This window comes from Motacilla alba, chromosome 13, assembly GCF_015832195.1.
Source record: "Motacilla alba alba isolate MOTALB_02 chromosome 13, Motacilla_alba_V1.0_pri, whole genome shotgun sequence".
Classification (NCBI taxonomy): Eukaryota; Metazoa; Chordata; class Aves; order Passeriformes; family Motacillidae; genus Motacilla; species Motacilla alba.
This window is the reverse complement of record NC_052028.1, coordinates 6167363-6194823: the sequence shown is the minus strand read 5'-3', so window position 1 is coordinate 6194823 and position 27461 is coordinate 6167363. Positions and strand designations below refer to the sequence as shown.

At 40.8% G+C, this 27461-nt stretch overlaps 2 protein-coding genes across 6 annotated transcripts; both read left to right on the top strand.

The window, feature by feature from the left end:
* Positions 1-5: 5 nt before the first annotated feature.
* Positions 6-14098, top strand: HMMR (hyaluronan mediated motility receptor). Of its 4 annotated transcripts, none has more exons than XR_005258525.1 (19): positions 6-152; positions 581-679; positions 1265-1341; positions 2151-2231; positions 2932-3120; positions 3352-3438; positions 3705-3805; positions 4879-4953; positions 5089-5267; positions 6064-6212; positions 6504-6718; positions 7316-7432; positions 8247-8405; positions 9536-9688; positions 9798-9897; positions 10148-10324; positions 10807-10969; positions 11578-11671; positions 14077-14098. XR_005258525.1 is itself a non-coding variant. In XM_038150109.1 (18 exons), the coding sequence occupies exons 1-18, from the start codon at positions 98-100 to the stop codon at positions 11595-11597; spliced, it is 2196 nt and encodes a 731-aa protein (XP_038006037.1). In that variant the 5' UTR covers positions 6-97; the 3' UTR covers positions 11598-12698. The 4 variants fall into 4 exon arrangements, 2 of the variants coding, with proteins under 2 accessions (XP_038006037.1, XP_038006038.1); XR_005258524.1 differs by lacking the exon at positions 14077-14098 and adding an exon at positions 13739-13959; XM_038150109.1 differs by lacking the exon at positions 14077-14098 and having other exon boundaries at positions 11578-12698.
* Positions 14078-27202, top strand: MAT2B (methionine adenosyltransferase 2B). Of its 2 annotated transcripts, none has more exons than XM_038150112.1 (7): positions 14078-14184; positions 19098-19292; positions 20132-20246; positions 20536-20688; positions 23363-23556; positions 24460-24573; positions 25583-27202. In XM_038150112.1, the coding sequence occupies exons 1-7, from the start codon at positions 14116-14118 to the stop codon at positions 25751-25753; spliced, it is 1011 nt and encodes a 336-aa protein (XP_038006040.1). In that variant the 5' UTR covers positions 14078-14115; the 3' UTR covers positions 25754-27202. The 2 variants fall into 2 exon arrangements, with proteins under 2 accessions (XP_038006040.1, XP_038006042.1); XM_038150114.1 differs by lacking the exon at positions 14078-14184 and adding an exon at positions 15987-16152.
* The last annotated feature ends 259 nt before the right edge of the window (positions 27203-27461 follow it).

Genomic DNA, 27461 nt, shown 5'->3' with positions numbered 1-27461 from the left:
CCGAGACGGGCGGGGCGGCGGTAGCTGATTGGCTGGTCGGCGCGCGCCGCGGCCGTTGGCCCTTTTGAACGCCGGGCCGCGGGGTCCCGGCGCTGTCATGGCCTCCGCGCGCGCGCCGCTCCGCCGCCCCCCGCACCGCGATGGCAGCGCTGGTACGTGAGGGGAGGGCGCGGGGGCAGCGGGAGAGCCCGGCGGCGGGGACCGGCCTCGGGGTGTCCCTTCCCGTGAGGAGCAGCCCGTAGCGCGGTACCTGAGGGCTCTCTGAGTTCTCGCAGGGGTCCCGGTTTCGTGTCTAGCCCTGGCATGGGTAATACAGCTGTGAACGTGTATAATGTCCGTGGTAACTAAAGCGGTGCCGGCCCTTGCTGGCCTCTGGTCCGTAGTACAGCGCTGTAAGAGGAACGTGCAGTGCTTGTCGTGGCTGAGGCACTGCTGGCGAGAGCGTTTGCTGGTGTACGAGTCTCTCACAGTGAGATTTTGTCTGTAGATTTACCCTAGATGCGTTATCAGTCTCATCGAAGCTGAAAACCCTGTCATTTGCCTTCACTGTTCTCCGCTGTTCTGAAAATCTCATTTTTAGCACGTACTCCCCTGCAAGGATCCCGAAGCGTTAAGCCATCAGGTGGAGTGGGAAGTTTGCTGTCCTCTGAAGCATGCCAAGGGGCTAGGAAACAGAAGAGTAAGTAAAAATTGCACAGAACACGATGATAAGATATCTGTACGTGCTGCAATTGTTAGTGCTGTTACTGCTCTGCTGCTCAGAAATTGGTTTCTGCTTCAGACTCACTGCCTACCTTCTGGCTCAAAGGAGCAGCTGTAGAAACATATATTGGAATCTAATAAAAATAGCTTTATGTGTGACTTCTGCTAATTAGGGGGGCCCTCTGGAGGTCTAATAAACTACTTATTAACCTAGGGTTTAGAGATAATTTCATGCACATTTAACATCTAAAGCATTCCTCAGTTCAAAACTAACATTATTCATCTGGATCATGGCAGGGAAACTTGGCAGAAGTGGAAATATCAAAACTGTTACCTGGTAGACTCTCTAAACTTTGTCAAGTACCTAGATGACCAATATTTAACTGGCTGGTTGCAATAAAAAAGTAGCTGGTATTGGGTTGTGAAGTTCATAGTCTAACAACCAGGTAGAACATTGTCTTTTATACACAGTCAATTAGCCTCATGTAGTTTTGTTACATTTGCCTCCCTATGTGCATGCACACCCTCTTCCTTCAGCATTCCCTTCCACTTCCTTCTGCAGGTGAGACAAATCTGAGCAGTGAGAAGAGTGCACCCACTCCAGTAACTGCAAGGAGACTCACATCTCTTGGATCAACAGTAAGACTCTGCTGGGGTGTCTGTAGCTCTGTTAAATCCCAGCTAAATCTCTTTGACTGTTTAAACAATGCAGCCTCTTCATACAACTGTTATAAATCTATCCAGGTGAACTGTGGAACATACTGTTTTATCTGTGCTCCTTAAGATCTAAGCAGGAAAAATGAAATTGCTGCATCCTTGGGAATCGTGATAATTAACTTGGGACTACAGAGCAGCTTGTTATTTTTGTTGCTATGCTCTTGGGATTTCTTTTCCTCTTGCTCACCACGTAATTATGGTGGGACTCCTTTTTAAGGAGGTGGTGTTCCTGTTCTCAGGGGCTGGGCAAGGCAGAGTGGAAACCTGGTGGTGAAAGAAACAGGGTACTGCATGTACAGGTTCTGAATGTCCTATGCAAGGATATGGATTTCAAGATTAATAGCTTAACAGCAATGATAAAAATGATAGCCCTGATGTGGTAATTAGATTCACGGCTACTGGTGATGTAGGATGAAATTCTGCAAACAAACCTGAGGTGAAGATATTGAAATGTTTTTATGGAACTTAGGGGAGCTAAAGTCTCTAACTTTGTTAGTCTTCCTGTCCCTGTGGTTATGAGCTTGTCCCTTCAGAATAATGCTGATGAGAAAGTACAAGGGTGAACTCCATCCTAACCTGATACTTTTCTGCCCTGTCTGGGGGAGACAAAGGTTTGCTCTGTATCTGGTGTGTATCTTTGTAGTATTGTCTGTATGTAGTACCCACTCTTGTATTTAATCGTGTTCAGCTACTATGAAGCTAGAGATTTCTAACACATCTCTCTTCCAAAGCCAGCTAATGGGATTGTGAAGACTAAAAAAGATGTTCTGCTTATGAAAGAGAAAAAGAAACAGAAGGCACTGGAGAAGGAGGTATGAATCCATTGTGTGAGTGAAATCTTGTCATGTCTCCTCTCACTCAGAATAATAAAAAATACCAGCTGGTAGAATTGACCTCTTTAGCATCAGACAGCATACGAGTAGTTTACAAACAGCTCTGTGCAAAAGAAAGATGATCGGATAGTATGGATGTACAAAGCTGATGGAATTGCATTAATTCCTGCTGATTGTGAACAACTGTTCTGTCAGTCTTTTCAAAAACAGAACAAAGTCCTCTGTTGGCTACCCCAAAGAAGTTCTGTTTTATTGAACCATCTCTAGCTGAACTTTTTTGCTTACTAATTGTCATACTTCTAATGCTTAAGAGGCACCCTGAACTGTACCAGTACACTTTGGTGTGCTAACTGGGGCCTTGCGTCTTAAATGTCACATTCTGCCTTTTTGTTTGTCACAGCCAAAAAGGAGAGTTGGCTTCTGTTGCTCATTAAAGCTAAGACTATTATAATTTTAACATTTTATACTGGTGTGGAAGCATAAAATAAGTCAGATGAAATATTGCTATTATATGGTGTGATAATGGGGAATTGTGGTAGTTCTGTTATTTCCTTCCTGTGAATGAGAGTTGCAGATACGTGTTCTGAATGAAAGTAAATACAGTTTGGATACCTATGCCTGTGGTTTACTTGGCTAAACTAATGATGAGGTATTTTCTTTATTTCCTACTATGTTTTAGATTCGTGCATTAGTGAGAGAACGTGGAGAGCAGGATAAAAAACTTCGTGCTCTGGATGAAGATCTTGTGAAGATTGAAGCAAAGCTGAGTGCTGCGGTTCAGGAGAAAACCTCTCTTTCAGCGAATGTTGCATGCCTGAAGAAACAGCTTCTGGAGTTAACAAGAAGCAATGAACTGCTAAAGTCAAAGGTATTCAGACAAATAAGTGCATCTTTGCTTTGCCTTTGCTCTTATTGAGTTTCCTGTGCAAGAGGAAGCTTTACTTGCTGATCAGCAGGTGTTTTGATGTAAAGCATGTCTGGTTTGGGATTTTGCGCCCTTCTGTCTAAACACAGGGAGGGGAACACACGGAAAGGGTTGTGTGAACTGCAATTCGTACAAAGGAATTACACTTAGTGGTTTTATCTTCTTTCTAACAAGTTGTCTGAAGATGGTGTGCAGAAGAAAATGAGCAGCTTGTGCATGGAGTTGATGAAGCTCAGAAACATGAGGGATGCCAAGGAAAAGGTATGACCATTTGCACAGGACAGCAATTCTGAGCTGCTCAGGAATTAAAACCAGTGATCCTCAGGATAGCTTGAAGCTCTTGGTGGCAGTTGTTGTTTAACAAGCGGCTGATATCTTTACAGAGGGATACTTGCAATCACATTTAGCAATGATTATATTTAATTTCACCACTGTCTCTTCCACAATGCATTTTATTTTTACTAAATCTTGTTTTAATGTTAATATGGTGTATTTTGTTGTTTTTTGTTTTTTTTTTTTTTTTTAAGACGGCACTGGCAAAGCAGGAGAACATGGAATTGAAGCTGCAGGAAGTGCAAAGGAATCTAGAGCATTCAAAAGGAAAAGTAGCACAGTTACAAGAAAAATTGTAAGTGCTAGGAAGGGAATTGATATATGATATGATAAGACCTGGCTGTGTTTCCATGCTTTTCCTTTGTAGTAACCAAAATCAAGGCTGTCTCCCTAAGAGAAGGAACAGACATTATCAGTGTTTGTAATCTGGAATAAATACAATGGAATGAAGTTCTAACAAGGGCTGTGGTTTGATAAAAATACCATTAGAAACATTGTTTCTCTAGTGTATCTAGCTTTTTTTCCAAAATACAAACTATCACATCAACCCTTTATCTTCCAGTGTGGTGTAGGTGGGGTTTTCTTGGGTATTGGGTGGGGAGGAAAGACGTGTCTTTAGAAAAGAGTTGTTGTTCAGGTTAGAGGAGGACACTTGTATGGATGGGCTGTTTCTGGCCCTTTAGACCACTGAGTCAGGAATAAGCAAGAATAGAAAAGCATTAGATCAGGAGCTGAAATCCTAATTCAGCAGACATTTGGCTTGGATTTGATGAATACATTCATGCTCTCCAGAGAAGTGCATTGAAGAGCCATTGTGGTGCCTTCAGAGCTGCTTTGATGCAGACACGTGCTCTGAAGAAAGGCAACTGCAGAGTCTCTTGGTTTCAGCAGCTCTAGGTAGATAGAACCCACTCTCTATCTCAGCACTTTGTACTCTGCCCAAAAAATGTCACGTGCTGCACAGGAACAGTGCACTAACATGCTGAGGATAGTGACCTGGGCTGAGCTTCCAAGCTATGCTCAGTGTCACGTTGGCACAATTGGCACTGCAGCAAGAACTTGGCTGTGAAAATACACAAAGGTAATAATGTATGTAGTGCAGGTCACACAGGAAGGAGATGCTGATTTGCTAAAAAAGCTGCATTATGTTAATGCATTATTATGTTTGTGGCATATTGTTTGTGGCAAAATGTGGCTTAGCATATTTACTACAATGAGAAGATTATCTGGAACAGGGATGAAGAGAATAGAATCATCTCTTAGAGCCAATATCAGTTTTTCAGCCAAACTGGGAGATGAGAAGTGTATGTTACTACCTAACTCTGAATTTATTTAAATGTATCTGTCCTAAAACCTGTCTGGTTTTAGGTCTGCTACTGAGAGAGAGAAAGTTGAAGAAAAGTCTGACATTGAGAAACTCCTGGAATATATTACAGAGCTCAGGTAACATCAAATTGTTCTCAAGAAGGCAGTTTTCCTCTTGAAAACTAACAATCCTAAGCATTTTCCTTTGTGTTCATGTGTAAGCTTACAAACAAAATTTAATGGTTAAACAAGAGCCTGAATTTTCTTCTACAGTAGTGTTGCAGAAACAGCAGAGAAATACAAACTGGAAGTTGCCCAGATGGAGGAGACACTGAGTAAGAAAGACCAAGATATTGAAATCCTGAGGAATACCCTCAACGCAAAAGAGGAAGAGTCATGTAAACTGATGAAAGAACTTAAAGAGAGGTGTCAATTGCTTCAACAAGAGAAAGGTAATTGTTCTCGTGCACTGTTCCATATGTGGGATCACTCATGTCTTAAAGCATCTCAAATAGGTGTTTTCCACAATGTCAATTTAGACTGGTTTGATCTAAATGAGAAGTCAAGTCTCTGAGCTCCAGCTAGAAACAGCAAGGCATGTTTTTAACAACAAGGAAATCACTTCACATCTGACATCTGTTAAGTCTGAATTGGTGTTTCCATGGAGGGTAACTTGGCTTCATAGTATACAGTGAAAACTGTAGGAGTGGCTTTAATCTGAAGGGTGAACACTAAGAAGTTCTTGTTCCTTACTCTTCACTGAGAAGCAGTATAATATTGTGTGAATTCACTGCTAGCAGCTTGTTCACAGATCCACTGAGGTGTTGGAAATGTGGCAAGGATCCTCCTTCACCTCCTTACTCCTTCTCTCCCAACTCTAGCAACTGCAATCTGAGACATGTAGTCAATTTTCTGTACCAGCTGCCTTCTGTGTGCTAGTTTGTGGGAGAAGCTTTGGGGAACTCATGTAGTTGCTTTTCCCTGCTCTTCTGGTGAAGGCGAATTGCTTGGTCCAAACACTCATACTGTTAAAATGATTTTAAAGTGGGATACCCTGAGCCAATTTTGAGGAGTTTCCAGATGGGTTATAGGTATGGATTTGTTTTGTGGAGGGTTTTCTTTCTTTGTTTTTGGTAGTTAGGCAAGGGAAAAACTAAGATGGAATGGAAGTGTTATGATTAATACGTATTGTAGCTATTTGAAGATAAATAAGGGAGTTTGTGTTGTATTGACAAATTTTCTATGTAGAGAAAGAGTTGTCTGAGGCCAAAGGACAGTTCCTGAATATGAATGCTGAAATAGAAGACCTGAAAAAAAAAATTGATTTGGTGGAACAAGAACACCAAAAACTCCTTCAGAAACATGAGGTGGTCATCTCTCAGCTGCAGCAAGAGAAGGTAAATACAGGCTATGAATTAGTCTAAAAATAGGTTGTATTCCCAAGGACTGGCACTAAAAATTGTTGTTTGCACAGGAGATGTGCATTCCACAGATTTAATTATCATTAATATGGCAAAGTAGGTACTGGCCTGCAGAAACTTGTGTGATGTAATAGGACTAAGAATCATTCCTGGTGGGATGAGGGTTTTGGTTCTTCCCATAGATTCGAAACTTAAACACTGTACATTAACCCTTAACTACCCAGGAAGTACTGGTAGTTTTAAAGTCTGTGGTATTCTGGCATGCAGGAGTCATCTGCATCAATGCAGCAGAAGTTACTAGAGTTTGAAGATGAAGTAACAAGTGAGAGACATCTTCTGGAAGAAGAGCTGAGTGGTACCATGAAGGAGCTGAATAAATTGCATGCAAAGGAGAAGAAAGCTGAAAAGTTGGTGAAGCGACTGGAACAAGAAATCAAATCTCAAGGTCTTGAACTCGCACAGATGGAAGAAGAGTTGAAAGGGTTTGTGAAAGAAATTTTCTGATTCAAGTTTTGAAAGGAAAAATGTTAAATTAGTAGTGTAAGCAGAGCTTCTGAGCCCAATTCATGTTTTAGAGACCTTTGCAGATCTGAAGTTATTTCTTGCTGGTTTTTAATTACTGATAGTGATGAGATCCCATCACTAGCACTAGTAACTAGAGTCAGTATTAATAGTAATGTTAGTCAGTTTTACATTGTTGTAATTTAAAACAAAACAAAAAAAAGCCCATTGGGATTTGCTTGAAAGGCTGGTATTGTAGTGCTCTGACCTTGCTGTGCTGGATGAGGTATGTGCATGTTGTACTGGCTATTTCTGTCCTGTAAAAGGCTATGACAAAAATACTTTCAAGCCAGTTGTTTCTTGTTTAAGTTTACTATTAGGTAATAGACTTCAGTCTATTCTATAGCTCTCTTGGAAAATAAGGAGAGGGGAAATCCTTAGTAACACCTGTATGTGAGAAGTTACTGGTTTGTCACAATTCATTGCTGCTGTTCAAGCTTTCTGTAACTGATAGCAGCATTTGGTGATGTGTTCACACATGCTTCTCTTCAGAGTGCTATGCTGAATTTTTATTTCAGGAAGAATGCAGAGTTGGAGCAAATCAAGGCAATGCATAGCAGTGCTGTGTTGAAAATCCAAGAAGAGCACAGCAATACACTGCAGGAACTTGGGAAGACTATTGCTGACTTTGAAAGGTATTTAGGTTTTATTAATGTATAGGACAAGCATTATCTCTAAGATGACAGTAAAATGTACTGTTCGTTTATGTGCCACATGTGAGTGCTGGCATGGTTGAGCAGAGGATTTTGTGATGGTGTTTGGTGGCATTAAGAATTTATTTCTTGAGTACTAGGCAAATGTAGTGACACAGTATCACTAGATAGTATCACTATCAAGTTCAGGAAATTGGGTATTTCTTCTTCCAGAATGTAACCAGTTGGAGGAGTTCAGTGGTCTTGAATCACAAAGAGATTTGTAACTAGTGATCGTGTTCTTGACACTGAAATATCTTGTAAAGAGACTTATATAGACTCAAAATTTGCACTGAATTGAAAGTAGTTTCCTACAGTTACTGCAATTCTTTTAACTTAAAATATTCAGGTTTAGAAAGTATATAAGAAGTGATACTGTTATTATGAGGTATGTGTGTCACCCATGAAGGATCCTGTGGGATATTTGCCAATGTCAACTACAGACAGTAGGTGCTTTGCTGTTTAAAATAACCTTCAGAGTGAGTAGGTCCTATATGTTTTAAAATACCTACAAAACATAGTAATATCTGTATTACAGAATTTGTCATAGTGTTACTGCTTATGGCTTGATGGAGCTGTGTTGTGGTTTCTTTCTTACCTTTGGATTTATCAGTGCCTGTACACTGCCAGCTCTTCAGGTTATAAAATCTTTGATACTTGCTAACATGAGCTCATATTTCTCTTGTAAGGTGTGAACATTTCAATCTGTATTTTGCCTGAAGTAACAAGGTTTTTCTCATTTGTACTGTAATACCAGCTACAAGAAAACATCAGCTGAAGAAATTTGCAGTTTTAAACTGGAGAATTCCTCTCTGCAAGAAGAAGTTGCCAACCTAAAAAAAGTAGGTCAAGAGACTCTGCAGTTGCTTCAAGAAGCAGAATACACTAAAAACAAAGCAAATGAAGAATATGCAAGGTACTACACAGACAAACTTTTCCTTAAGCTAAAGAATGCAAACTGAGGCTTGCCTTTCTACCTAGAACCTTATGTGATGCTCTAAAGATCAGATCAGTATTTGGTGTATGCTGAAGTTTCTTGTTTTTCCCAGTGCAGAAAGCTGAAAATTCCGATGGATAAAATTTATTCAGTTTATATGCATTAGGAAACTGGTCTGTCCAAACAGTTATTTTGACTTTTGTTTATATGTGGAACATAGAGGAAAAGGAAAATACTTGAATGAAATACGTTGGAATATTGTCTGTTTCAGAAATATCAGTTACAGTGGCTGCTCTGCAAATGAAATCCCCAGGGGTGGCAAACAAACACTTAATGTAGAACTCACTCTCTACCACTCCAGTCTGAATGATGTCACCTCAAATTCTGCTCACAAGCAGATGCCAATTAATCACCCATGAGTTGCCACACTGTGATGATATAAACTAAGTCCTCTCTCTGCCTAATACAAGGCATTGCAGTGCAGCTGATGAGAAACAACACCAAAGAAGTTGTGTTAGGCCAGTAGCTGAGGACGTGCTTCTGACTGTTCGACAGCAGTTTAGTGATCCATGTTCTCTGTGGTTCTGTGTTGGTTAAGATGCTGCCCTTGCTTTCTTCCCACCTGTTTAATATCTCCAGTTTTCATTAGAGCTGTTTCCTGGCTGAGGTGGCAGGGGAGGGATAGAGCAAACAGCAGGGGCTGAAGAGGGGTCAGTGCTTTTAGGTGTAGGGTTTTTGAAGTCTTGCATATGTCCACACTGAACAGTCTTGATTAGTTCCTGCTTGAGCAAATCTCTCCATATAAAACCTAACTAGTAAACCATCCCTGATAAAAGCTGTTGGCTTGAGCAACCTTAAATAAACAACATGATCTTTCTTTGCTTTGAAAGGACTGCTTGCATCTTTACAGAAAAAGGTTAAAATGTTGTTCATCTTAAACTTAATTGCCTTCTGTACTATTGTTTTCTTTGTGGCCCTTTTTGTGCAAACCTTTATTTCAGTTCTACAAACAGCTTTTCAACCATGGTTACTTGTGGGATTTAGATTTAGTATAGTGGAAAAAAAGTAAAAATCAAGGGCTCATTAATAAATTATGGTATTTTCCTCAGGATGCTTTTAGAAGTCCAGACCAAGCTTGCACTAAAAGAAGCAGAAACAGAGAGAACAAAGGAGTCGTGCCTTGCACAAGTGACTAAACTTCAGGAAAAACTTGAGGAGCAAACTGAAGATCTGAAAAGAGAACTTGAAGCAGAAAGATCAAGGTGACTTTCTCAAACTTAAACTGCACATGATGGCACAGCTAAGTTTTATTGGGAAGAAGTGCTGAGAGCTAACAAGGAACATAACAAAACTCTGCTTCTTGCTTTTTAGGAAAACTGTAAGTGAAGATGTGACCTCTAGCCTAAAGAAAGAGATCCAGACCTGGCGTAAACTGTATGAAGACTTACATAACAAAGTTAAGCCTTTTCAGGTGTGTGGTGAAGTAGGTGTTTGTTAGTATCTGCTGACATAAGACTTTTACACTTGGCTCAAGTTCTACTCTTGAGAAGTAAATATGCTGCTTCCCATTCTAAGGCATCTATTCTGCAGTGTTTTCTGAAGTCACTATCCAATGAGCCAGCTATTCCCCTTCCCAAACTAATCTTCCTTGGTAGATTTCAGTTCAGTAAAAAGTTATGTTTAGTTGAAAGATTTTGAAGACATTTTCAAATGTATTTCAGCAACAACTAGATGCTTTTGAAGCAGAGAAGAATGCTCTCCTGGAGGAGCACGGGGCAGCCCAGGTAGAACTGAATAAACTGAGTGATGCATATGCAAAACTACTTGGCCACCAGAACATGAAGCAAAAAATCAAGCATGTTATGAAGCTGAAGGAAGACAATGCCCACCTGAAGCAGGTTAGTGAAATGAAAAATTGGAAATCTGCAAGTTACTAACGTGCTTGATGCCTTTGTTTGTTACTCTAAATATTTATAGACTAGTCCTTCGAGCTACTTATTTCTTGGTTCTTAAATTCCCTGCACAAAGCAGATTACAATAAACCACCAGCCTCCAGAAATGCCAAAAATTTTATTTTTGACTGAATTTCCAATATACAGAGGGATCAGCAGTACAAATAAGTACCTCTACTCTTTTTTTTTTTGGGGGGGATCCTAGACTTAATAAGCTATCTGCTGAAAGTTTCAGACTGCCATACTGCTTATTGGTGTTACACAGTACCTGTATGTGCTGCTGGTTTCTCTGCACCTGTATGTTTGGGTTTTAGTGCCACCAATAATTGTCTATATGTTTAGCATTAGGCAAAATGGCTCCCTCAGTAAATGATGAAGCAGACTCTTCTCCTGTTCTTCATCTAACTTCCAAGTCCTGTTTTCCCTAGGATGTCTCAAAGCTGCGTGCATTGCTAGCCAAGGAAAAGCAAACCAACAGGCAGCTTCAGGAGCAGCTGTGTGCAGTACAGGGCATTAAGCGTTTTGATCCTTCCAAAGCTTTCCAGCACGATAGCAAGGAAAATATTCCTCCAAAAACACCTTTAAAAGAAGGTAAGTGTGAGATTGATGTAGCCTTTGTCCCTCTTAAGCTTAACCAAGGAAGGTATGAGAGTCTTGCATAGTCTGCTGCACCTGAGGGAGGTGAATGGTGTCTCTTGTTCCACAGCAGAGGTTGGAGGCACTCCCGGTGTACCTTCCAGCCCAGATCCCTACAACCTGGCAGGAATAGGTGGTGTACCAGGTCAGAGAGCAGAGCCATTTTCCTTCTGTCACCAGCTCTCATATCACTGCTGATGAGGTTACAGTAAGTGTCTCCTGCACAGATGATGGGGTACAAGTGGCTCAGCCAGACCCCTTTGCACCCTGGCTCTTTAGCTGCTCCTGGCAGGACCTTACACCACTGTAGGTGTCGAGGTAAGGTCAAAAGGTCTGCAGATAAATGTGAAGTGGAGGAACAGATGGAGAGAACATGGGGGCACACCAAGGGAAGCAGGGTGGGGGAGAGAGTTTCATTATAGTGTCTGTTCCAGAGTCTGAAATCCTGGCTTGCCTGCGAGGTTCATTGTAGGGCCTTCTGCCCCCCAGGAGACAAGAAATAACTAAATGTGGTGGGAGCAGAAGGTGAAAAACTCAAACTTGTTAATATTTTTCCATTGCAGGTAATAAAAACAAAATTTGAAGTCTTCTTGGTATCAAGAAAATAAGTGACCCATAAGGTGACTACAGGAGACTTCAACAGACTGCTTCTTCAAGGTGAACTTGAATGCTGTATAAATTTCTCTAGGGCTTCTACTGATTTGTATTAATCTAAAATTATATATTTTTAGAAAAACTTATGTTTTACTGAGAAGCAACAGGTGACAGCACATTCCTGACTCCTGGTAACATCATTACAGGCATGAACTCTGCAAAGTGTTCACTGTTGCACATTTTGGATATGCTGAGGCTGCTTAGTTAGGTTTTGAACAGAGCATTTTAAGTTTGGAAAAGGAGAATAAGCACTGGACATTAAGATTACAAATGAAATCTGATTTCATATGAGTTTTTTGACTTTTATATGTTTTTAATTTTTTTTTCATCTATCCAGTGTATGCAATTCTATGTTAAATTAATTTTGCTGTTTATAGCTGCTTTGGTACCAATGGCAGCAATACTGCCAAGAGACCTTTTTACTTCTGTGGCTTACACACTATAGAACCAGAGCAGAAATGGGACTGTACACTTAATTTTGATATTCTACAGGATCTATATTCAGTATATGTGAACTTAAATCTGGGGGCTGGGTGTTGCAGCCGTTGATCTTCAGAAGAGCATTTGCAGGTCAAAGTCCAGTTGACTGCATTTATCTAAATGTTTGTGTACTGTGCCCAAGATTAGTGTCTTAAGAGCAATGCTGTGTCTGCTGGACTCCTGAACTGCCATAAAATCTTGGTAGCCAGCTGTTGTAGGCGAGCAGTGCTACAGTGACAGGGAATAACAGCAGAACTTCTCTCACTGGGTGGGAGGACACCACAGAACTCACATGCATTGCACAGACTGGAACTTTGACAATGGGGAAAGAATCTGTTAAACTGCATTTAAAATTAACAACATTTTAGCTCAATAAAAATTTTAATTTAAAGAATTTGTCAATTTCCTTTGCAAACCAGGTATAAAACCCAAAATTATATTACAGTGGGATTCACCTAATATTCTTTTTTGTAGTCTTGTCTTCAAAACAAAGCCAAATGTCAGTCTTGTCTCAAAAACACTGTACAATACATAGAACCTGCAATTCTCTTAATACAAACATAAATACTGATTTTTTGTCAAAGATGGAACTGTGTTTTTGTTATTGTGTGTCTGTGTTATTGTGTTATTGTGTGTCTGTGTGTCTTACACAAAGGTGCTGCAGAGGCAGTACCCAAAGCTTAGCTGGTAGAATTCATTTGCATTTATGCTGACATCTTGAGCTTACAGAGGCTTCATAAATCCTAGGAAATTATATACAAAAAATGCACATTAAGTCCAAGGAAAGGAGTTGCTAGATGTTGTCTGTTAATGTCACCTTCGTGTATTTGCTGGATTACTTGATCCTTTGAAGATTGAGGATGAGGATTAGTTTCAGGTCTTTTAATTAAGAGAGCACTTGGTATTCAGCCTGAAGTGTTGAGAGATTTTGATGAAGAAGTTGCTATAGAAGTATTTTATACTGGAGTTCTCTCCTTGTGGAGGAAAAAATGAAAGCTTTCTTGTCTAAAAGATGTAAATGGAGTAAAAAAAACTGTAGAGGAAACAGACATTTGTCTGAATGCTGATGGAAGGTTCCACCAAACTCAAATCATAAAAATGGAGACACTGAGTTAAGATACTTCTTTTTTTTTTGACTGAAGGTATAAATATGCCAAGAGAAGCTAAGAGTGGCAGGTGTCACAGGACTCTGCTTTTAGGGTTCCTACATTCTTGTTGATACAGCTGGCATGAGCATGCTTAGACTGACAGAAAAAAGACAAACTCCTGCAAATAATTCTGCTATCCTTAGAGCAAGGGTGATCCTTGAGCTTTAAAACGTTAAATCGTAGAGGAGAGTGGGGAGAGAGAAGAATAGGGTGGAAGTCAAGGGGAAGTTGAGGGCTTTTTGTCAACTTCAGTCTAGAAGGTGTTTTTGCTTTCATGCGCTAGGAAATGAAGTATTAAAAACTGAAACCTTGACATTTGTAACTCAACTGGCATTAGTATTCACTGCAGGAATCCATTCCTTTCATGTTGTGGAAGATTTTTGTAATTGAAAAATCCATGATTTAACACAAATCTCTGATCATTCGTCTTGCTGTATTGTAGCAAGAGCTGGGCTGTGCTCAGCTGAAGAGCTCCTGGAACACTCAACCTGCCTGACCTAATTAGAGCCCTCCTCCTGTTTGCTATAAAAGACAAACTGTATAAGACTCAGTGCCAGTGCTTTGAATGGATCTCATGCACACAATGGCTGTGCTTGCTCATGCTGGCTTGTTATGAGGTAAAAATTTAAGCTCATACTGAGCTGCTTAAATGGTACCACTGGGACCAAACCAAAAGCTTAACAGGAATCAGAGCCACACGTGATGCAGGGCTTGGATGTGTGTTTTGGTTTCAAAGGTCAGCAGAGGCAGTGCTGCTCTCAGTCCATGTGCTCTCTGCAGGCACAGCAGACAAAGGCACAAGTGCACAGTTGAACTGCAATGATTTCCCAGGCTGCTAATTCCCTCTGTGCTTTGGCAGTGCCTGAAATGCTGCTGGAAATGGAGCAGGTAAGGCTCTGCATATTTGCATTAACAGGTTGCTACCACACTTTGGTTGCAAAATCAAGGGAAAAACAAACGGGGAGGAGAGAGGGAGACTTAAGGATGCTGTAGTCTCTGTGAATTACAGTCTGAAATGTTAATTTAATGAATGGTCCATTTAATCACCCAGGGATGCATAAAGCTTAAGTGACTGTGATCTAGACAACAATACAGTTCTTACTGTAAAATGATAGTGTTTCACAAAGTGGATGTAACAATAATAAACAAATTGGAAGTATAGGTAGATCACTACAGAACTTGAGGTAAATATTTGAGGAAAAATAGATTACATTATATAATACAAAAACAGCATATAATTTAACTTAATCTGGTGACCAAGATGGTCAGATCTTTTACAGGCTGATTGATAATTGTAGCTTGAGGTTTCAGTGTTCATGCTTTTGCTATTTTTCTCTTGCTCTGAGCCCAGAATACAATTTTTATTTCTCCGTCATGTTTTTTTTTTTTAAATGCACAGGGAGCTTTTCCAAGCTGTGTTGGGAGGAGATAGTGTGACATCAGGTGTACTGGGAGTTCTTGCCTCCATGCTGCTAAACAGTTTGGTATTTGTTTGTAGTTTTTTCTTTTTGATTTCAAGTTATGAATTACTGATGTTTTGAAATAAAATTCTAAGGTTAATGGGAGGGAATCAAATGTCAATAGCTTGTTACAGGGGAAAAAAGGGCATCTGTATTCCATGAAGGCAGAAACTGGCTGAAGTGGTTTAATTTTTTTTATCTATATGCACATTTTTTGTTGTTTAAACGTTAGCTGTTTGTCATAAAGGTATTTTACAATATAAAATTTTAGTATGATTCTATTAAATTCTGGTAGATTTTTCTGATTTTCTTCCTTGAGTACTACTAATTAAAACTGTTTTAATCAAGTTGAAATAATTCATTGGCATAGATACAAGTGTGAAGTAGGTACAGTGAGTTTTGGCCAGTAGTTTTTATGCATCTACTTATCCTCAGTTCTCTTGCAAAAAAAAAAAAAAATCTCTTGCCAGGCACAGTCTCTGCCTTTGTGGGTCAGAAATGGTACAGTAACACTTTGTATACAGTATCCTGTTACCTTCGAAACTCTGCATTGAAAAAATCAAATCTGTCACCTTGTAGGCATGCACTGATACATACAGGATCAGTACTCGAAGCGGTGACTGCTCTCTCAAAAACAACCCCCCTTCTCTGTGCGATTTACCAGTTGCTTTTACATCAAAGGCAATTGGAAATGCTTTTCTCCACTATCACGTGGCAGAGCTAGGTGCAGAATCATATGGTATTTTGGTCTAATTCTGAAGTTTCACTTTGGGAACTTTCTGTTGAGAGGTCTCGTTTGTAAAACACAGTTTCAGTAGGGGAAGTGTGGTCCGGTGTTTAAACGCGGCCCCACCCCTGCTGAGTGCAGCGTCCTGTTACTGTTTACAGCACCCTGAACTCGCGCAGGGGAGCGGCGGGGCAGGTGCGGTACCCCGGTACCCTGTCCCCCGCTGTCCTTCTCCCCGGAGGCCAGCAGCGACGGGCTGGCCGTGGCGTGTTGCCGTGGCTGTACGGTGGGGCTGGCCCCACCATCGCTGACGGCCCCTCGGAAGCCCCGGCCCGCCCGCCGTACCTGCCCGCCCGATGCGGGCTGTCTCCGTCCCGGGGCGGGGGGGGGGCCCCCCCCCTGCCCCTTTAAATACCCGTCTAGGCCCCGCCCCTCCGGCGCACCCCGGCCAATCAGCGCGCGGCGGCGGGAGGCGCGTGCGTGGGGCGCGCGGCGCGGCCAGGGCGCCCCCCCGTGGCGCGGCGGCGAGCAGGGGCGCGGAGCCTGCGTCGCGCAGCGCCGGGAGCCGCGGGCGCGGAGCGGTGCCAGGCCCGGCCCGGCCCCGCCATGGTGGGCCGGGAGAAGGAGCTCAGGATCCGCTTCGCGCCGGGACGCTGCGAGCTCGTGGAGGTGAGGGCGGAGGGGCCGGCAGCCCGCCGCGGGGCGGCTGTGCCGCTGTGCAGCGCGGGGCCGGGCGGGCAGGCCCGGAGCTCTGACGCGTTGGCGGCGGGGCCGGGCCCGGGGGCCGCGGCCGCTGGGGCTGCGCTCGGAGGGGCCGCGGGGGCCTGAGAGCCGCGGCTGGGAGCGCCCGCGGGCTCCTGGAGTTGGGTCATTTTGTATCCGCACGGCCCCGCCGGAATGGCCCCGGCACGCTGCGCTCGGCAGCCCGCGGCGCTCGGGGGTCGCGGCGCCGCTATCGGCGGGCCCGAGGCACCGGACAGGGCTCGGCGCTAGAGACCGTGTGCGGTGCTGCCGCAGAGGATCCGTTCCTCTGCGAGGCGCGTCCGCGCCCGCTGTCCCGGGCGGGGTCGGTGGTGAGCCACAGGTGTACGTGAGCTGCCGCAGCAATGAGGGATGGGCGCGTAGGGAGGGGCAGCACAACTTCTGGCAGCGCCGGTGTGCGTTCACCTGTCACTGCGAGCCTGCGGAAAGCCCCGGGCTGTGCCTTCTGCGTTCTGTGGCTGCCGGGCATGTCGGAGATGAGAGAGCTCGGTCTCACGTTCCCTTCCCTGTCGTGACTTGGATCTCATTGGATTATGTTGCAAATCTTTTACACCAATAGCTTCCGCGCCCTTCCTTAAATTTGGTGGTTTGAGTTCATCGTGATTTTCTAAATAAAAATATAAAGCTTAAAAAGCTTTATAATAAACTCTAAAAGTACTTGTTTCTGGTTTTCAACTTGACATGCATCATGTTTGGTTCTTTTTATAAATTATACTGTTATTTTATATTTTGGTAGTGTCTGCAAAGTGATCTGGTGTCCCATAAATGCCATTTAATCTGATAGTGCTGTGACTTGTATTTTTTTATGTGAATTAGACTTCTAAACACAATACTTTTTTATTTTTCTTGGTTAATATAGACATCAGATAACATGGTTAATTATAAACCTCATAATTGCATGTTTCAGTAGTGTTAGAGGGCCATAGGAATGCTGCTGCAGCTAGGTGATGTCCTGTGAAGGGGCAAGGTAGCATACAGGGAAAGAGTTCATCTGTTCAAGTTTTTTTGTCACCAGAACGTTAAAATTTCTGGCAAGAAAAGGTTCAAACTGGTGAATAGTTGGTGTTGGATATCTGAGAACCATCTATCATTTGTCTTGCTCTTTCAGAAACAAGTGACTGGAATCAATTAGTCTTGCAGACAACAGCAGTAGCATGCGAGCTGTGTTTGGTGAAAGCTGTGTTTGTGTCCAGTTCAAGCTGTGCTGCTGATGTCACATCCTCATGATTCATAAAATAGACAAACTTAGATGAATGAAGTTCTAAAACCTCAGGTATTGCAAGTGACACTTGGTGTTGGGTTGGTCACTTCCTACTTCTTGAAGATACTCAGTGATGTTTTTGGAGAGCCTTTTGACTTTGTTCTGCAGCAAGTGTTGGATATTAGTGGGCACCTCTGGCCGTGTAAGCCCTAATCATAGGTCCTGTGCAGACTTTGCTAAGAGAAGTAGTACAGAAGGAAGTAGTAGTAGCATGTTTTTGCTCATGCTGTTCAGAGAAGCTTGGGTAGCCTTAAAAATGGTAAACCAGCTGGTGTTATTGGATAAAATTTAAGGATAAAAACTTTTTGAAATGTCACTTGCTATAGTCTGTCATTTTCAGGCAACTGTCCAGATGTAAATTATTAATTTTCATCTAGTACTAATAGGAATAAATCAGCTTTTATCTGGAGATTTAGAATTGAGAAAAATGTGTGCGCTGTGCTGCGAACTTGGAACAATTGTTTTGGGTAGGCTGTTTCCATGTGCCCCTCTGCATAAACCCTTATGGAACAAAAGCTTTGTAACTTCATGGGTTATAGACAGTAATTTGGGAGCGATTGCTCTGGCTTCCTGTGCTGCAATCAAAAAGAAGCAGTCTGGTACGATGCTTAGAAATCACTGGGCTGTTGAGATTGCATAGCAGAAAGCATTCTGTGATGTACACAATTATAGTAATTTGTCACAAATGGTTCTTTTGTTTAAAGTGGTCAGGAAATACAAGATTTGTGGGTTCTGCACACCCAGAGTTTTTTCTGCACAGGCATGGTAAATATATGGTTTCATTTTTGTTTTTAGCAGGCGGGTTTTGGGTTTATTCATGGCAGATACAGAAGGAATGCATTAATGGAAAATAAAGATTGCAGAAACAGACATGGATCTTGTTTGCTGTCTTGAAAACCTGATGTTCTAGTGAGAGGTGGGATGAAGTTTGTGTGTGCTGAGGTTCACAGCTGTCCTAAGTACCAAAATGTGCAGGAGCTGAAGTGCAGCTGTGGTCTGTTGGTTAGATTGAGAGCTGAAATTGTCAAATTGCTTCCAGATGCATTTTGTAAAATTGACAAGAGGTCTGTATCTTGTTTTTACTTACTATTAGACTATTGTGTTGAATAACAATGAATTACTCTTCTATTTGATAATGAAATCCAATATTTTAATTACTACAATAAGCTATTTTATTGCTGCAGCTTTTAACAGGCACAGTCTATCCAGAAATACTTGTTGTAGGATTTTGACCCTATATGTTACATCTTTTAGGTCCATTTTCTAAAGAAGTTAGTTCTCTCAGATTGCACTAAGTTATCACCTTTTGAATGAACTTAAAATTCTGTTTTCTCTAGTGGTTTGGATTGTTGTAGAAGTAAATGACTTTCTTACTGAAGTTTTGTTTCGTTACCTTTGAATATGTGGTTAGATGCTTGAGTGGCTGCAGTATTGGTCCTCCCAGATGTTGGTGTTCAGTGGGATACTCCAAGAGACTCAGGAGAAGCTTTTTTAATAGACTAGCCTTTAACTGTAGTTTTGCATACTTTTAAAGAAAAAACTGTAAAAAATTACAGTGGAAACAAAACTTTTCCTGTTGTCATTTCCCTAGGAAGATGTTGACGTTCCCAGTAGGCGAGTTTTGATCACTGGTGCTACGGGACTTCTTGGCAGAGCTGTGTTTAAAGAATTCAATGAAAATCATTGGAACACAGTTGGTTGTGGATACAGGAGAGCTCAGCCCAGATTTGAACATGTTAATCTTCTGGACTCTATTGCAGTTCATGACATCATCCATGATTTTCAGGTGAGTTTCTGTGGTATAAAGTGGATGGGAGGGGTGTTTTATGTGTGCAGCAGTCAGCTGATAGTGCTGCTGAGTTCTGGGGCGTGAGTGGGGCTGGTGCTCTGGCAGAGCTCTCACAGAGGTGTGTGTTCTGCCCCACCCAGAGCAGAGCTTTGCTCTGTGGATACAGACAGCTCTGGCCTTTGCTGTGCTCACCACAGGCAGGCTGCAGGCACAGCTCTACATGCCAGCACACTGCAAAGGAAAAGACACTTTTGAGTTATTCACACAGTAATGTGTCAATATACCGTTCTGGGCAAGTGGAGGAATATTTAAATACAACAGCAGTAACTCTGTGTAGTGTGCAATGTTTACTGTTTTTTCAGTCTGAGTGCCAAGAGGAATATATGAAACCTGAAATACGTGATCCAGGGTGCCATTCTATAAAATAGTAAATATCATCTTAATAATCTGCAAAATCAAGTAAGCCATGTGTAAATAGCTTACCTAAAAATTTTTAGAACCCTTGTGCGTGAGAGAGATCTATCTTATATTAATATATATATTTTACTGTACGGAGTTAAAAATAAAAAATCCCCACAACTTCAAAGTTGCTGTAAGATTGAAGCTACTAAAGACCATAATTGCACATTTCATGATGAATGTTTTTCTTCTCTTGAAACACATGGTTTTATTGTAAAGAGACACTAAGGAAAAGGTGTTCCTCAGAATGCCGTAATTAAAAACAACAATCCTATTTTTATTACTTAGTTTTTGATGAGGGGTATCATCACTAGAGTTAGGGTGCAACTGCCATCTCTTGACATGTTGGTTGTTTAAAATTAGTCTTTAATTTCCAGCCTCATGTTATAGTGCACTGTGCTGCTGAGAGAAGGCCAGATGTTGTAGAAGGTCAACCAGATGCTGCTTCTCAGCTCAATGTGGCTGCTTCAGCAAACTTAGCAAAGGAGGCAGGTAAGGAGACCATCTCATGGATTTGCTGTCTGGTTCAAATCCTGCCTCTCTTTATACAGGGACATCAGTACAAACAGTACAAATGTTAATGCCACTTCTGCCATCAGTGTGCTGTTGATCTGTTTTCCATAATAGTAATGTGCACAACTCTGTGAAGGATCAGAGAACAGACAAAACAGCAGGAATCAATGTGCATGGAGGATGAGATCCTTGGGAGATTTAAGAGTCTATTGGGATTTCAAAGAAGGCATGAATTGATATAAATGATCTATAAACATTTCCTTCCTAGCTGGAGTTGGAGCATTTCTGATCTACATTAGTACAGACTATGTATTTGATGGAACAAGCCCTCCATATAAAGAGACTGATGTGCCAAATCCCCTGAATTTATATGGTAAAACCAAACTGGAGGGTGAAAAGGCAGTTCTGGAAAACAATGAAGGTAAGACACTCATCCACTTTTTATACAGGCTTTCTATTTCTGCTCAGTTATGTATTAGCTTAGAAAACCATGGAAATGAGTTTCAGAGAAGAATGTGATTAGAAGTTGGTCTCCTTGTTCATGAGCAATTCCTCTTGCTTATATCTTGACTAAAGCTTTTATTTCTTACCTGTTCCAATCTTCATTCATGTTATTTGTCCCTCCATGATGGACATTCATAAGCCTTTGTCTATTGTGAATCTGCTGTTCCCAAGGAAAAATAAAATACTTCATTCAATATATAGGTGCAGTAATTTATGGGGATGCATTGCAAGTGTTGTCAATGTATGTTTACTTAAAGGGAAAACCAGACTTGTGATTCAGTAATAACACAGCTCAAATCAACATGCAGTCTTGTTACTCTTTGGGTTTTGCTCTGTTAGGTATGCCAACAGGCCACCCATTTTGGTTTTACTCACCTGCACACATCAGATTCCTGCTTGTAACACAAGGTTTAATAACATATTCATGGTTTTAAATAACCAGATTTTTAAAATTTGTTTACGTTTTTTCTTAATGAAAATTTGGCACATGAAATATACCAATATAATTTTTAAAGTTCTATTTAAGGGAAAAGAGCATGTTCTTTTTAATTTAAGATGTATTTCTTGTATGAAAGAGAGATTTGGCTGTTTCTAGGTAGTGCACTGTCAGTGTCCAGTCACAGATTATAAGGAAAGAAGCACTTGTATTCAATCAAAAAATCTGAAGAAAGTAATCTCAGTACACGTGCAGAAGAGGCTTCTGATACTCACACTGTGGTTCTGTGCTTCCCAACCAGAGAACCAAGCTACTGATAAATTAGTGTGATGTTCTTCCAGTAAGTAAACATATGCTGTGTACCATGGATTTGGCATTACTAGTAAGAAAGAAACTTTGTAAAAAAATACTTTGGTAGGAAAAGTCTCATTTAAGTAAAAATAAATTCAAATGGCAAGTTATTCACTCCACCTCTTGATTAAATACCATCTCCAAATTGGACAGTGATGCTGTTTGCTCCCTCTTCTGGACTTCTAGGTAATGGAGATAAGACTTTACCAAATCCAGGGATGTGTGGGTATGCTGCTAGAGCCTTCCCCCAGCTCAGCACTGCAGTTTGGTTTCGTAACCTTTTGGAGCAGGATCTGACAGGCAGCAGTGGGTTGCAGCAGTGTATTATTAGCAGGAGGAGTGTTGAGGTCATGCTGAGTAAAGAGTTTGAAAAGATGAATTCTCTTGATTCATACAAATACAAATGCTTTCCATGTTCTGGTGTTCCAGCCACTAATTTGTTGATACGGTGTAGGTAGAATTCCACTGGTCAAATCTGTAACTGTGTGAGGAACTGCCCTGTCCATTTCTGTTGTAAAATGCAAGAATGTTCAGTAAGTAGGTTTAACACTTTTTAAAAAATATACTTTACTTTGGTTAGAAGATACATGTTTATTAAAAAAACTAAAAAAATGAAATAAATATATATATATGTGTGTAATATGTATGTGTGTATATGTATATTTATACGTGTATAAAGTCATGCTTATGGAACGGCAAAGTGTCAGGAGGTTCTCAGAGCTGTTAGTCATGAGGCTGATCCTCTCCACATCCCAGAGAGCTGAGAATGACAGGAAGGCAGTTTTATTCTCAAAGAATAAATATTTCTAAAGCAATTTAAAAATAGATGTTTCAACTAGTATTTAAAGAGAAGAGAAAATCTGCTGAGTGACCAAATAACTGCATCTAGAGCAGCAGGAAATCAGTGTCATGTTGGGTTTTCTGTTTGTTTTTCTTGTCTGTGTACTTATTCTGGTTTACTTCTCTGTTAGCTTTTCCTGTTTGTCTCTCCAATAGCTATAGCATTTTCCTCCAAGTATATTAAGAATGGCAAGGTTTTGATGACTTCAGCTTCTAATTTCAGGTCAATTTTTTTGTTTTCTCTTTCAGCAAAACTGTTACTTTTAAGTAATTTGTCATAGCCTTGGATTTCTCCTCAGAGGCTTTTTGAGTCTTCATGACAGAGATAGACTAGTATGATGAATTCCATCATGAAATATGTTTCTCTTTGCATTTTGTTAATTTCTCCAATCACTGTCCTGGAATCTTAACATTGTTTACTATTATGTTCTGTGAACCTATTCCTTATTTGTCAAGCTTTTAATTTATTTCAGGGTTCATGTCTTTTTTTTTCTGGTAAATAATATCCTCCTTTTTACAGGAGGCTTCTGCATGATGGGTGAAAAATCTTGGTAATTTATGCTTGAATATGGTGACCCGGGATTGGTGGGAATTTTTCTCCTTGCTCTTACCCAGTGAGGATGGGGAGTGCTGGAGTAACTACACAGAGTAGTCGGGTTTTTTAATTTTTGTTCTAACCCAAACAGGCATCTTTCTGTAATTACTGAAAGCTTCTTTACTTTCTGGAAATCCATGGCATAAATGAAAATAAATCATAATAATACAATACTGTCTATAATCTTAGTGTTTATAAACTGGTTTTGATATCAATTTAAATTATATTCTGTGAGCTAACATACTGCTTGCATTTTATTTGTGATTTGTAGATGCTAAATATGATCAGCATATTTCTTAACACTTCCACTTTTCAGATTATGCTGCAACATTGGTACCCACCCATGATCTAAAATATTCTTTCTTTTAGAAACTGCAGTACTTAGGATTCCTGTCTTGTATGGAGAGGTGGAAAGACTGGAGGAAAGTGCTGTGACAGTTATGTTTGATAAAGTGCAGTTCAGTAATAAATCTGCCAACATGGACCACTGGCAACAGAGATTCCCTACCAATGTCAAGGATGTAGCAGCTGTTTGCAGACAACTAGCAGAGAAGAGAATGTTGGTAAGAATGGCAAGAAATGAGCCTCTGCAAGGGGAAAACAGTTTGAGTTGTCAGCTTTGCTTCTGAACAACTGAGAACTGCACATCACTTGGATTATTTGCATTTCTGGAATGCTGGGAGGAAGGAAGGAACTGGCAGTAATATTACAGGATCTGTGCATGACTGTGAGGGTATTGTGGTCTTTGAAACAAAAGTGGTTAAAGAGATCAGACAGAACTTTCTGAAAACTGTCTTGAGTCTCCTGGTATAGAGGAGAGAATTAGAAATGCCAACTTACTCTGATATACCTTTTACAGATTGCTAGTTTGAACTAAAAAAACCTACGTGGTTGAATGTAATTCTCAAAGATGCCCTTGTTTATTGTATTAACAACACTGAAGTGGTCAAACAATGCCCCTGGACTGAAGTACTTCCTTGTATTTGTTCACCACAGCACCCTCAGATTACCATCTTTGCAAGGTAACAGAACAAAACAACAAACAGCCACCTTTATGTTTTCACACAGTAACTTTGAAAACATGGACTGGACTTGTACAGGGTTTGCAGTTTAACATTCAGAATGTGTGTGATGCCTTTTGCCTTTGTTTTAGAGTAAGTGAACATCACAGAACAGCTGAGTTCCTCCTCCCCAGCTCTTTGACCTCGCTTGGTTGGTGGGCAGCTCCTTTCCCTCCTGTTCATATTACAGGACACAAACTGTCTGTGAAGTCAGTTTCTGGTCTCAGGTCCTGGTCAGGTGTTCTCTGAAAGGGTACAGATGTTTCTAGAACACCACCAAGGTGCTGTAAGATGCCTTTTGAGATAGGGTCTTGCTGGATGCTAATTCTGCACAGTTCTTGCACAGGAATTAGCCTGAGGGCCAGCTGACTGCTTCCTTTCATCTGTTTCCTCTTTCTTCTCTAGGACCCATCAATAAAAGGAACCTTTCACTGGTCTGGCAATGAACAGATGACTAAGTATGAGATGGCCTGTGCAATTGCAGATGCTTTCAACCTTCCCAGCAGCCACTTGAGACCAGTAAGTGATGTGTTGTTGGACCTGTAGGCAGACAGATGTGCCTGATGATTGCAAGTAGCAGGTCTCCCACTGGCTGTACAAGTGAGCTTCCCCTTCAGGACAGGCTGTCCATGTCCAGCACAGCAGCTCTGTTGCTGAGGGGACTGGCTGATATCAAGCTCAGGAAAAAAACAGCTGCTTTGACCTGCTGAATTAGGAAAATTACACAGTCAGTCAGTCACCAGTTTCCCAGTCTGTAGTGTAATGGTATTTCTGCAGAACAGTTCCCCGTAGTCACAAGCAAATCTATACTTTAATGTTTCAGATTAATAGAACATTGAAGATAGGGCTCTATAAAAGCTGTGCAATGTCCAGATTTATTTCTGAGTACATGCACTTAAGAACTGCAAATTATTTTTGCTCTGCTTAAAACACCTGTCCTGCAGTTTTATTGACACTTGAGTCTGCTCTTAAAGACATATTGGTAATGTGATGGGCATATGATGTGTCAAGAAGATTTTACCTATATACAAAATAAATTCTAAGGATTCAGAATTGGTGAACACTGGAGCTGAAATGTGACTTGGAAGATGGAAGAAAAACAGTGGAGAACACTTAATTTTTTCTGCCCAACTCTATTTCTTGTCAAGACATGGTTGTCTTCATATTGATCAGGACATGGTTCTGTTTACATTCTGGAGTATTCCTTACCTTGTGACGATAATTACAGAGTGAAAATATGAATAAAATGTTGAAAATCACAAACAGTAGCAGTAATGAGAGTGAGAAAAATTTGTCTTAAGACAGTTCACATGGCCTGATGGGTTGAAATAAAGTTAACTATGTAACAAGCAAATAGCAAAAAAATCCAAACTGTAGAAACTCCCACAAAATAGAAGGGAGGAGGCAACCATACCTATATAGAAAGCTGTGAAGAATAAGTTCTAATGTACATGTACAAGTATTTTTCTGTCACTTCTGTTTACTTATTGGTGTGAGGTTTTTTTTTGTCTTCTGTTTCTGTTTCTAGATTACTGATAGTCCAGTTGTGGGTGCTCTTCGTCCAAAGAACGCTCAGCTGGACTGCTCCAAGTTGGAGATGCTGGGGATAGGTCAGAGAACTCCATTTCGAGCTGGGATCAGAGAATCACTTTGGCCTTTCCTTGTTGACAAGAGATGGAGACAGACAGTCTTCCATTAGTTTGTAACTTTTTTAGTAAAAGTATGGTATGTGGCACTTTTTTAAAAGAAAAAAAAATAGTTTTGTATGAGTGTTCTTAAATTGTGACATTTATGAGCTTTCATTTAATTGGGTAAACAAATGGTCTTGCACTAGTGAAACTTAGCCTACAAAAAGTTCAGTGACAAAAACTGAGCCTATTTGATGTCATGGATTTTTTCCTTCCATTTATACCAGTCTAACTTGATATCTGTTCTTGGTGGATTGAGGTTCTTAGTAATGAGTACTGTGTGATGCTAAGAATGACTCAGATCACTTGCTGACTTACTTCTGGCTGAAATACGTTGTTGATGCTTCAGGTCTGTGCCATTGTTGTATATACCATTTCTCTTCATCAGAAGACATGGTCAGTTACTTTATCACCAAAAATCTGAGGTTTTTGTTTTTAATTTCTGAAGATGGTGTTCTTAGGGAGTTAAGCTGAAGTAGGAATCCTTAAATGTTTGTTTTGCTTGAGCTCTGATCAAGATGTTTTTTAAAAAAGTGAAACTTTATTTTTGCAATTATCAAGTGTACTTTTTATGCTTGAAATATTTTCAGAATGTTCTGTACATTGAATGCCTGCAGCTTTGTATTTGTACAGTAAGTTGTATGCATTTGTTTTATTGGTGACTTACAAAAGCTAGGGGAGGGTGGGGACAGTGGGCAACCAATAGTTTTGACCTGGGTTTTTTTTTGGGTGGGGGATTGGAGTTGAAGGATTTTTGATTTTTTTTTTTTCTGGGTGGTTGTTTGTTTTTTGTATGAAAGCACAAAATATCTTCATCCTTCCCTTCCCTTTCTGGGGACAGCATTTGCAACTTGTTAAATTAATGGAAGATGTTTGTTAGTCAGTACATGGGAGATGGAGAGGAAAGGTGTTCAATAATTTGTAGCACTGCAGCAGCTTTTGCACAGACTGTCAGACCTGGCACTGCTGCAGCTTGTTGTGGAGCAGTAAAGTGTGTGTGGTGAAGGTTTGCAGCATGATAAAACTGCAGTAGGCTAATATAAGGCAGTCTTTAAAGCTGGACTCAATTGCCAGATAACGTGGAGGAAGAACATTGTAAAGCTTTTCTTCCTTCTGAAGTTGTAGAATCAACTATATGAATGTTCTGATATTGCTAGCAGATTATTAGTAAAGATAGTAAAGGGTCCAGTTGGCTGATCATTTATTTTTCTGAGGCTGAAATGAAGGGGAAGGGAAAGATTATCAGATTTAATTTTTTTTTTTAAGTGTATGGGGGAGACACATGCAAAAATAGACCATTTGAAGGTCTTGCGAGGGTGAGCTTCACATTCAGTCATTTCATTTCAACTGGCATATGCTAAGCAGTCATAATCCCAATCTGTTTTAGTCTGAAGTCCTGATACACACATGGTAACCTATCTCCAAAATGTCAATAAATATATATTTCCAGCATGAGGAAACAGTCGTCGATTCTTTCTTTACTATCAGGATTTGTTTGTCGGAATCAGAAATGTTTGCAATTCTTCTTGAAATCTGTGTGCCCTTTCAGCGTTGGGGTTTTTTTCCTTCTTTGATTCAGTAATTATTTCCAGACTTGGATTAGGTTGGATCAGTTTCTCTGTCAGTGTCACTGCCTTGGAAATGTGATAAATGTACACATCAAAGATACAGAAGGTGTTGAAAATGTGAGCCCTGAAACATCTTGGGCCTCAGGGCTGG

Bases quoted from the DNA above. Each gene is read 5' to 3' on its own strand.
- HMMR (XM_038150109.1), top strand. From the start codon at position 98: ATGGCCTCCGCGCGCGCGCCGCTCCGCCGCCCCCCGCACCGCGATGGC. The intron at 3,121-3,351 runs GTATTCAGACAA...CTTTCTAACAAG, and splicing joins ATGAACTGCTAAAGTCAAAG to TTGTCTGAAGATGGTGTGCA. The intron at 6,213-6,503 runs GTAAATACAGGC...TCTGGCATGCAG, and splicing joins CTCAGCTGCAGCAAGAGAAG to GAGTCATCTGCATCAATGCA.
- MAT2B (XM_038150112.1), top strand. From the start codon at position 14,116: ATGATTTCCCAGGCTGCTAATTCCCTCTGTGCTTTGGCAGTGCCTGAA. The intron at 14,185-19,097 runs GTAAGGCTCTGC...TCATTTCCCTAG, and splicing joins TGCTGCTGGAAATGGAGCAG to GAAGATGTTGACGTTCCCAG. The intron at 24,574-25,582 runs GTAAGTGATGTG...TTCTGTTTCTAG, and splicing joins CCAGCAGCCACTTGAGACCA to ATTACTGATAGTCCAGTTGT.